The 10,912-nt window shown below is 33.5% G+C and overlaps 2 protein-coding genes and 2 long non-coding RNA genes across 5 annotated transcripts; 2 read left to right on the top strand and 2 right to left on the bottom strand.

Moving 5' to 3' along the window:
- Window positions 1-1,148: 1,148 nt before the first annotated feature.
- Window positions 1,149-4,456, bottom strand: LOC100640628 (probable histidine ammonia-lyase). The gene is made up of 20 exons (XM_011406772.2): window positions 4,149-4,456; window positions 4,007-4,079; window positions 3,855-3,960; window positions 3,723-3,795; window positions 3,606-3,672; window positions 3,442-3,558; window positions 3,343-3,389; window positions 3,154-3,293; window positions 3,064-3,111; window positions 2,875-3,022; window positions 2,590-2,688; window positions 2,381-2,544; window positions 2,251-2,322; window positions 2,119-2,197; window positions 2,012-2,074; window positions 1,928-1,963; window positions 1,708-1,842; window positions 1,537-1,663; window positions 1,422-1,491; window positions 1,149-1,360 (listed from the first exon to the last, which is right to left on the bottom strand). The coding sequence occupies exons 1-20, from the start codon at window positions 4,399-4,401 to the stop codon at window positions 1,286-1,288; spliced, it is 1,992 nt and encodes a 663-aa protein (XP_011405074.2). The 5' UTR covers window positions 4,402-4,456; the 3' UTR covers window positions 1,149-1,285.
- A 115-nt stretch (window positions 4,457-4,571) lies between these two features.
- On the top strand, window positions 4,572-7,167 carry LOC100640501 (histidine--tRNA ligase, cytoplasmic-like). Its single transcript, XM_003387878.3, has 12 exons — window positions 4,572-4,678; window positions 4,730-4,774; window positions 4,820-5,035; window positions 5,378-5,503; window positions 5,546-5,653; window positions 5,836-5,934; window positions 5,987-6,205; window positions 6,255-6,327; window positions 6,377-6,543; window positions 6,593-6,712; window positions 6,768-6,920; window positions 6,968-7,167. Exons 1-12 carry the CDS (start codon window positions 4,649-4,651, stop codon window positions 7,019-7,021), a joined length of 1,410 nt encoding a protein of 469 aa, XP_003387926.1. The 5' UTR covers window positions 4,572-4,648; the 3' UTR covers window positions 7,022-7,167.
- Window positions 7,168-7,616: 449 nt separating this feature from the next.
- On the bottom strand, window positions 7,617-8,371 carry LOC105313386 (uncharacterized). 2 transcript variants are annotated; one of them, XR_002185461.1, is made up of 5 exons: window positions 8,309-8,371; window positions 8,242-8,256; window positions 8,147-8,180; window positions 8,007-8,078; window positions 7,617-7,916 (listed from the first exon to the last, which is right to left on the bottom strand). It is a non-coding gene; the product is annotated as an uncharacterized LOC105313386 (long non-coding RNA). The 2 variants fall into 2 exon arrangements; XR_002185460.1 differs by lacking the exons at window positions 8,242-8,256; window positions 8,309-8,371 and having other exon boundaries at window positions 8,147-8,240.
- A 1,500-nt stretch (window positions 8,372-9,871) lies between these two features.
- LOC109583311 (uncharacterized) lies at window positions 9,872-10,234 on the top strand. The gene is made up of 3 exons (XR_002185459.1): window positions 9,872-9,970; window positions 10,022-10,141; window positions 10,189-10,234. It is a non-coding gene; the product is annotated as an uncharacterized LOC109583311 (long non-coding RNA).
- Window positions 10,235-10,912: the final 678 nt, after the last annotated feature.

The following is a 10,912-nucleotide window of genomic DNA, read 5'->3' as shown; positions in this document are numbered from 1 at the left end:
CTATGAGGTACCTTTTGTCAGTTATGGTCACATATTATATCTATGGCATTCTAGAATGTTTGGAAGATGTACAACTTCAAAGTAATAACTAGTAATTAATCACTGTATTGATTATGTGTGCACATGTATGTATATAGGTACAATGAAATGTCATTTTAATTTTGTAGTCATTGTGCATCATGTGCATACCACACTTTCTAGACTGTGCATGCACTTTTACTCTAGTTTTAGAATGTTTTCATGCTACTAGTAATCACAAGGCTGTTAGATATTTAAAATTTGAGTATACAGTAACTGGTATGTATTGCAATCATCATGATACTGCTGTTATTGTTACTGTGAATTGTGATACCTGTACATGGCACTATTTACATATGTCTAGTCAGGCGGGCTACTAGCCTACTACTTGTCAGCAATGTTTTTGGTGTTCATATGACCCTATATAGTCATGCTACTATGAAATGTGACACCTACACATGGCACAGCTTGTCAATATGGTTTGTGTGACACTAGTTGATATGTGTAAGAGCACTAGAATTCAGTTCTATTGTGTGAATGGTCATACAATCAGAAATTGCTGGCAAAGAACTGTCTTAGCAAAAGCACTTATAGCAATATGTGTTTATTTGGATAATGCATAGTAGCTCACCATATTATTAAACTTAAGATCTATAATAGTTACATTTAAGATGTCATAATGGCTTGGTATGAATTTGGTCCATTCATCAAGATACTTCTGTCACTGTTACTGTGGGCTAGTCAGGCTGGCTACTACTCATCAGCAATACATGTTTTCATGTTTATTAACATACTACAGTGCACCTGTACATAGTCAACAGCCTTTATTTGACACAACAGTGTCACAAGTAATTTGATTTGTGTAAGACAATTAATTAAGTTTAATTCTGTTGTGTGAATAGTCATACCAATTAGAAATTGCTGGTAAATTGGTAATAAAACTGTCTTAGCAAATTAAAATACTTATTTGGCGTATTACTATAGGTATAATAGTGGTAATCACTCCACAACTGATAGAGATTTGTTTAATGAAATTTTTTTGACTAAAATTTAATTTATTGCTGCACTTTCACCTCTACTTTCTATGTATTAGTTTTTCATTCCTGTTTCTGTAGGTTATCATTAACACATTTTTGATGATATATTATTTAGCAATGAATTGACATTAACAAGTTTAATGACAATTTTGATCTAAATACACTCAATCAACTACAGTCTGTAATTAGCAATTATTAGTAACAAATTAAGTCAAAGCATTGGCAATTTTTTAATTGTATTGCCTTGTTTCGCTAACCAAACCAGTAGGAAACGTGGAGATTTCACCTTTCACAACCTTCCAAACCTGATAAAAAGGAAAGAGGAAGTATACGTTATAAAATGGGAGAAAAAAAATTGTAGCTCACCAGCCCTTCTTGGAGGAGTCTAGCAACTGCTACAATATCAGGAGACATAAACCTGTCTCTACCCAGTGCTCTAAACCAAAGTACAATTTACTACATGTCATAGTTATCATCTCACTTGACATGACTGCGAACCAAATCATAAACTTTAGATAGTGTGTCAGTTGGAGATAGATCTTCTGTTGTATGTAAAGATCTGTGACAGTCCAATGCCTGACATGCAGCAAGCAACTCAATAGCAAGAACTAAAATATAATTATATTTTTAGTATTAATTAGTGATAATATACCATTTTCCACATTTTCAACAACATTCAGTGCCTTCCTTGCAGCATAAGTACCCATTGACACATGGTCCTCTGACCCTCCTGATGTAGTAATGGAGTCAACAGTTGAAGGATGTGTCAGGACTTTGTTCTCTGATACTACACAATGTAACAAGGAGTAGGCATGTACATGTTTACATGTTAAGTCAGCTAGACAACACATGTATAGATATATTATACCTACCTAAAGCTGCAGCAGTGTAATGTGGTATCATAAATCCTAATATTGAAGATATATACATAATAGGTAGGTTAGCAAATTGCCTACCATTGTTTAATCCTTCTTTACCACCAACAAGAAAGCCAGGAAGACCCAATTCAGCTATGTAATCTAATGTACTAATCAAAATTTAATTATCATTGTGTACACGTTACCTGGATGCACAAGCCTCTCAATCCTTCTCTCACTAATACTTGCAAGCTCATGTACAGCTATAGCCAAATGATCCATTGCCTATTGTTACAAATAATGTTACATGTATGCATAAATGAGCTACTATTACACACCATTCCTGGGTATTCACCATGAAAGTGTCCTGCTGATGCTGTACCTGGAACATCACGATTGATCATTATCAACTGCATAAACAACAACAGAAATTTAAAGGTGAATTTTATTTGAAACGGACTGCCTCACTGGATTATCTGTTGCACTGTTTAGCTCAGTAGAAATGATGTTTTTGACAAAAGCAATTGTTTGATGTACAACACCATGTACTTGTGGTATGCATCTAAGGGAGTAAGGATCTTGAACCTTCTTTGCTTTATCTGGATTTTCCTCTTCATTCTTTTGACGAGATCCTTAAGAAAGATAAAATTATAAAACAGTGTCACTGCATTGTATACCTATCAATGTTGATACTGAGCCATCTTTATTGTGGAGTAGCTTACTTAACCTTTCTGCTGACAAGAGCTGTCCAGGGTGAGGGCGACTCTCATGAACATCTGTTAAGGAAACATTATAATAACTGTAAAATGAAATTAACATGCTCTAGTAAATTATTATAATTCTACTCCTTCACTTAATTGAGCATTATTGCCTTTATAAGACCAAAACAATACTGACCTCACTTAATATGCAATAGACAACATGTTTTTTGGCATAAAATTTAGTGAGCAAAATAATGTTACCTTTAGCAAATTGCTCTGGTACACCTTTCAAGACTTCAATCGTCATAGCAGCTATAATTTCAGACTGTTTAGCAATCATTTCAGCACGACAGACAGCTTCAGTTCCAAGAGCAGTGATCATCTGTGTCCCATTGTTAAGTGCAAGCCCCTATTGACAAAGTGATTATGTACAAAATGAATAACTATTACTTCTTTTGCTTTCAATGTAATGGGTTCCCTCTTGTTTGCTTTGAGAACCTATTATAATTAATAATATTAATATAATGCATTAATTGTCACCTGAGCAGCAGGTCCCCAGCCTGTCTTAGGACTCCACATTTGCCCTTCACCCATTAAACCAAGTATGAGGTGACTAAGTGGAGCAAGATCACCACTTGCACCAACAGAGCCCTTCTCAGCAACATAAGGCAAACAATCAGCTATATAAATGTGAAGATTAGAAATCAATGCATTGTGTATACACTATACCATTAAGTGTTTCAATCATTGACTCAATTATATCCAAGCGAACACCACTAAACAATAATTGTACTATTAAAAAGTATAATAATTTATTATGAACAGTACCTGTAACCTTTAACAATGACATTAATACGCAATGCAAATAGCATCCTTGTCCTCATTCTATTTAAAGGTGGTCCAACTCCAGTGGCATGTGATGTGATAAGATTTTCTTGGAGCTCACTAAAATTAATTAAATTATGCATAAAATATATTTTGATGACACATACCATATATCATCTTGCTTTATAACTTTGTTCTTGAAGCACCCGAATCCAGTCGACACCCCATAGACAACTAGAATATTATAATTATATAAATATTCCATTCTAGCACTTATTCTTTACCTTTATTATTCTTCACAGCATCATCTACTACATGTCTAGATCGCTTGATGTTATCAATAGTCTTTGACGAAAGCTATATACATGTCCACACAGCGTTTAGAAATATAAAAAATGTAATTATAATTAACTAACTTTAAGTTTTGCCTTCTTCAATCCTACTAAGAGAAGATCTTCACAAGTCAGGCTTTCCCCATCCAATTCAATGATCTGTCGTTCTGGATCTTTAGCATTCAATTGGCTGTAAAGGTTATATTTTAGTTCAATTTGCAATATAATTATTTTACCATATGTCAAAATAAGAAGTGTCAATATGTTCTGGAGACGTATCACAGAGTTGTGTCAACTGCTCTGCTTGGCCTATATGTAAAGGAAAATTGAATGCAAGGCTATGACAATATTTTCAATGTGGGATTATCGTTTTCTTACAAATTAAAAGATAATCATCATCTTTTAGAATTTTGCAACTGCTATCATCAGGAATTATGACTCCATTCATATTGAAAGCAAAAACATAGTTATCTGGATTATATTCTGCACCCAACACTTTGATTTTCAGAGATTTGACATCACAGTCCTTCTCAATTAGTTCAACTGATGTTGCCGGCTCTATGGAGGTACTTCCACCAGCTACAACTCTCACAAAGACACGCAAATAGGTCAAGTCTTTATTATTTGCCATCTCAACAGCTACTGTGGAAGTTGGACTGCTACAAGCTTGCTCTGTGATTTGCTGCAGCAAGCTGCGAGGTAGCAGTTATATATAAATGCAGAGCTCACGTGATAATTAATACAGTAGATTACCGGTGAGTACAGTATAAATTAGTAGCTGTACAATATAAAGAGCTGGCACAACGGTCACTAATCACTATTACTCTGAGCATACTTTACAGAAGTTATCTGTGTGAGAAGAACTGCCTGAAGGTGAAATGGCCGCGGAACAGCCAGGAGCTGCTGAGGTTAGTAGCTCTAATGCCGTTAAAAATGAGGACGGATATCTCTTTTAATAGGGGAGCGTCATCGAGTCAACTCCATTTGTTTTGAAGTGCCCAAAAGTGAGTAACAGATATGTGATGCACATAAAGTCTCTCCTTTTGTAGGGAACAAGGGATTACGACCCTTTCCAAATGGCGATCAGGCAGAGAGTGTTCGGCATCATAACCACTTGTTTCAAGCGGCACGGAGCTGTGACAATATCTACTCCAGTCTTTGAACTGAAGGAAACACTAACGGGAAAGTATGGAGAGGACTCGAAACTTATTTATGACTTGGCGGATCAAGGAGGAGAGCTTCTTTCTCTCCGCTATGACCTTACGGTACCGTTGTATTAACTCTTAATTGGGCAATGGTATTTATTGTTTGTCAGCAATTAGCAATAGCTAGATTAGAGCAAAGAGCACGAGTTGTATTATACTACCGTATAGCTGGAAAAGTTTGCGGGAATTATATTTTGCAATTTTGTACCCATACAGCTAATTTTAATGTTTGTGGAATTTAATTTTGCTGGTGTAGGCGTGTACTGTTGATACACCCATTACTTATAATGCTTGCGGAATTAAATTGTGCATTTTTATGATGAACAGCAAACAGCAAAATTAAATTCCAGCAAATATTTCCAGCTATACGGTATGGCACATTTTATTCTAATTCATTTACAGGTACCTTTTGCTCGTTATTTGGCTATGAATAAAATAAAGCAAATGAAAAGGTTTCACATTGCTCAAGTTTATCGTAGAGACAATCCTGCTATGACTAAAGGAAGATTTCGAGAATTTTATCAATGTGTAAGATGACCTTATAATGATTCTTGTAATAGTATTATTCAGGACTTTGATATTGCTGGTGATTATGACCTGATGATCCCTGATTCTGAATGTCTCAAACTTCTTCATGAGATTTTGACTGATCTCAAGTTGGGTAACTTTGTTATAAAGGTAAACTTAGTCAAAAGTCACATATGTGACTCCCACAATTGTTTGTTGCTATAATGCATTTCCCCATAATTAATAATTCGACTACTATAGTGCCCCATAATGTTGTGTCATGCAAAGTGCATGCATATGCACTTTGTTCTCAAATTTCCTTTAATGCAACTAATTATTTTCTTTAATATTAGGTTAATCATCGTAAAATTCTCGATGGTCTATTTGCTGCTTGTGGTGTACCAACTGATAAGTTCAGAGCTATATGTTCTGCTGTTGATAAACTTGATAAGGTATATTGAATATGTGTATGAGAGAATGGTGTTGTTATGCAATCACAATTAGACTCCATGGGAAACAGTGAGGGAGGAAATGATAGAAAAGGGTTTGACTGGTGAAGTTGCTGATGCCATTGGAGGATATGTCCAATTGAGTGGAGGAAGTGATCTTATAGAGAAACTACAAATGGATGCTTCCTTAATGAAGATTAAAGATGCAGAGAACGGCCTCAATGAAATGCAGTTACTATTTCAATACTGTGAAATAATGGGGATCACTGGGCAGGTACATGTATAATTAAAGTGCATATTACTTCTCATTATTATCATTATAGCTATCATTTGACCTTAGCCTAGCACGTGGATTGGACTATTATACAGGTGTTATTTTTGAGGCCATTTTGAAAGGTATTCACAGTTTCACAGGATTGTGAACTTAATTTATAAAAATTAAAAGGAGATTCATCTTCTCCTGGATCCACAGTGTCTGTTGGATCAGTGTCTGGTGGAGGAAGATATGATGAACTAGTCAACATGTTTGATCCTAAAAGTGGTAAAGTTCCCTGTGTGGGGTTCAGTGTTGGAATAGAGCGTATTTTCTCAATAATGGAAGCACGTGCTAAGGTATGCTATGAGAATAAATTAATTTTTTGATGATTAATTTAATTTATAGGAAGGAGCATTGGGTGACATTCGTACTAGTCCAACTGTAGTTATGGTTGCTTCTGCTCAAAAAGAATTGGTTAAAGAACGAATGAAAGTATCAAATATGCTGTGGGATGCTGGAATACCTGTACAAACTATTATAACAATGCTATTGTGTGTATAATCGTCTTTCATTGTTATAGGCTGAAATGTCGTACAAAAAAGATCCCAAGTTCCTAAATCAAATTCAATTTTGTGAGCAGCATGGTATACCTCTCATAGTTATTGTTGGAGCAGATGAGAAAGAGAAAGGTGGAGTTAAAATTCGTGAAGTCAATGCTCGTCGTGAAGCTGAGGTACTGGTATTTAATTGTTAAGCAGTGCTTGTATTAATGATTATTAGAGTTTTGTCTTGCTCAAAGATTTGGTTGATGAAGTGAAGAAAAGACTTACATGATTAATACTGTTCTCAGTTGGCAGCTATTGGTTTAACTTAGCATAACTTTACAATACTAGTTACTGCTTATGATTACAATACTAATTTTTAGATAAGGGTTTTTCCTTGTTTTTGATACCTACTAAATGCTGTTGCACCAAAATTTTTAATAGTTTAATTCAAATATGCAGTTTGCCAGTAAGCATTGTATGCATATCAAAGTATCTCATTGCTGTAAAATATACTCTTATGAAATAGTACATAAGTTTATAATTGTGTATCAGTGTATGTATTTATGCAAAATAATACCGGGACTTTGGTAAACAAATTTTAAGGGTTTTTTGAATGCTAAGAATTCAAACACGGCCGAGCATAGGTTTCCTCTCTTACAATGATCGGAAATAGTCAAGCTGAGAAAGAGCTTTGTTGTCAATCCATCAAAAAAAAGGAATGGGCAGGTCTGATTTTATGAAGTTTTTGAAAAATGTTAGGGATTTATTATAGTCTATACTCAGAAAATTTTAATTAGCATAGTTTTAAGGTGTGTTTGGTAATTATTTTTGGACTCACCACGCTTGTTTTTTTGTATCACTACAAATGCGCATTCAACTTTTCATAAATTCTTGTAGATAAATTGTTGATAAAATAATCATAAATGTAGATGCTGTAAGTATCAAGAATCTGAATCTTAAGAATGTTTTACTTTAAATAATGATACTTTTTATTGTTTGAAGCCAGTAGGACTAACTTGTACAGATAGATAGTACACAGGGTTGAAGTATAGTATAGACTATATAAGTGTAAAATGATTTTAAAAATAATATCACATGGTAGTGAAACATTGCACTAAAACATTGAACTCTTCAATTGGAACTGCTCATGCAGCTCTAATTTGTGCTTTGTAATTCTCTTTAACCTACAATATAAAAATAAACCACTTGTATCCCTGTACATAAAGAATTTTAATGATTGTACATGTACATAATGAAACATGAGGTTCACTGACCTTGCTTCCTCTACCTCTTGTATTTCTGATCTTTCTTTTGCTGTTAACTTTTTCATTTTTTCTCTACTATCTCTAAATAGTTCAAAAACATGAAAGTGCATGCACACAGATACATAATATGAGCATCTGTTCATTATTACTTGTAATATAGGACATTTCCATCACGACGAACTACTGGATATATAGAGGATTTAATGGCATTCCATTCCAACATATATTCAATATCAAACTCAACTGGAAAGGATTCATTCTGAAAGAGAAAGGGAGTATCTTAAATATATTTTAATAAATCAATGGTTAACCTCTGTATAATGTAAATACTTCTTAGGAATTCCACTAAACTTAGACAGCTGTAAAAACAATAACAAAATTAATGATTTACCAAGAGTGGATAATTATTTATCCACTCTTGTTATTACCTAATTCACCTTTTCAAAGAAATGTTTACGACTGTAACCTTTATCCAGTATAATTTCTTCTGTTGGATCAACTAAACATTGTGAGGGATGCCATCTTATAACATACAACTGTCTCTGTGTTTCAAACTTTTTTTTCTCTATTTCTAATAAATGTATAGAAATTATTAAACTTGCTAAAAAAACATCAATACACTGACCTTTCAATGGTTCCACATACATTTCCCTACTAAAATCAATCAAGAGATGATCAAGATACACTCTACCAGGGGACACTCCATTTTGGAACGTAATCTCATTCTATACACAATGAGTCACATGACAGTCGCATGATGTACTTTTACTTTTCTAATTCAGGGACACAGTCAATTCCTTGTACTTTTGCTTCTTCAATAATTTAATTGTTTTTTAAATTCTCTCACTGATAAATTTTCAGTAACAACTGACTCAGTGATAAAATTAAAAAACTAAAAAAATGAAGATTATTATAATCTTACACACAATAATTCTTCTATATTATTAACTTGTAATAGAAATAATTTAACTCTGTACTCTCCTCTTCTCAAAGCTCTACCCAGTGTCACTGTCAACTAGAAGATATAAAAAGACATTATTATAGTATTAAATTATAGTAAATTTAAAACACAAAAACTACCTTTTTTTCCAGATTTATAATCTTTTAATGTATCATCCAGTCTCTGCACTTCATAATATTTTCTAAATATACTATAATCCGCCCTGACTTCATAAACTATAAAACCAGTAGATGGTACACCAATCAATGGAGCTAGCTCTTTCTTCAATTGATTAAAGGTTATTCTCTTGTCAACTTGTACTTGTATCTCTGATTTGAATACTAGTGACCATCTTTATTATGCAAGTTATTACTTCTTTTTCCTTCATTTTCTTCATTAATTGATATAATTTTCATTAATTGATATAATTTTCATTATTATTCCTCCTTCAGGTATGATAGTTGTAGTGGGAGTAGCTGGAGGTATTGTAATGTTCAGTAGTATTGAGTTGACGTGAAAATCAACATATCTGTACATCAAACTATTTTCATATTCTGTTGATAATCTTTAGGATCTGATGATACATAAAACTAATTGTGTGTATGTGTTTGAGTACAAAGACAAAAAGATAATAATTTGTATAATTATTATATTATTATATTTAAATTATTATATTTTATTATTATATTATATTTGTATATAATTATTATTATATTTGTATAATTAAAGATAATAATTTGATAATAAAAAGTTAAAAAGGTAATAATTTGTGAATCCATCCCAAAATTCATTTTGTGGCAACATTTCTCAATACCAAAAAATACCTTGGGTATAAATACATGTACATGTACATGTATTTACCATTGGTTTCTAAACGTACATGTACATTATGCTTGTTCATGTACACATACACATGCATGTACATTGTACATATAATCTTTAATTTGCTTAGGCTGATATTTATGCTGACAAAGAGCATGGTGGGAGATCCTTTAGAAATGAAGCTGTTCTCTCATCAATGGGTATACCTCAAGTAATGTACTCTATTCTATTCACATCATCAAACATATTTATATGATTATAGATTGCTGTTGTGTGTGGGCCATGTACAGCTGGTGGGGCTTATATACCTACAATGTGTGATGAAGCTGTTATTGTGAAAGGTTCTGGATTATTATATTTAGGGGGACCACCTTTAGTTAAGGTATGCACAAACGGAAGGAACACAACACATGCATCTGTGTGTACTAGTGGGCTGTATATATGGATGTGAATCATTAGGTGTGACTGAGACAAAGTTATTGTGTTAGTCCTTTTCTTTTTTGTAATTAATGAAATTATTTTGTTTACTAACATCAAATTGATTGTTGTGTACAGGTTGCTACTGGGGAGTCCATCAACTCTGAGGAATTAGGTGGAGCTGATGTGCATTGTAGTATCAGTGGATGCACTGATCATTATGCTCCTTCAGAAGAATATACCATGAGTTTAACACGCTCTATTGTTGAGTCACACAATTTGTCGGAACAAACAACACTGTCAAGACATAATACTAGTGAGTGATTGACTTAAATCTGTCAATAACCACATGTAGTGACCACAAGCGGTTAAGATCTTCTTAATCGTATCAGAAGGTTTACATGTATATACTTATATCATGCGTCTACATAGCAATATAATTAACATACATCATGCATGTACATACATGTACATAGCACTTAAGCATTTGTAAGTGTTTTAATGATAGTGCAAACTTTGGTGCTATCTATAGTCATCAGTCCATGTTTTCAACCTACATGTACATACATGTATGTACTTAAAGTAGCAGAGCTATGTACATGTAAATGTCAATTTAATGCAAATTTAATGTACACATGTACATGTGAATAATGCACATGCATGTAACATAGCCTATGTGTACAGTTTACATTTGTTAGCTCCAGCTCTATTGGGTGGCTACCACTGCAATAATTGT

The sequence above is a fragment of the Amphimedon queenslandica genome, unplaced genomic scaffold (genome assembly GCF_000090795.2).
Source record: "Amphimedon queenslandica unplaced genomic scaffold, v1.1 AMPQUscaffold_13312, whole genome shotgun sequence".
In the NCBI taxonomy this organism is placed as follows: domain Eukaryota; kingdom Metazoa; phylum Porifera; class Demospongiae; order Haplosclerida; family Niphatidae; genus Amphimedon; species Amphimedon queenslandica.
This window is presented reverse-complemented; position numbering and strand designations above follow the sequence as displayed.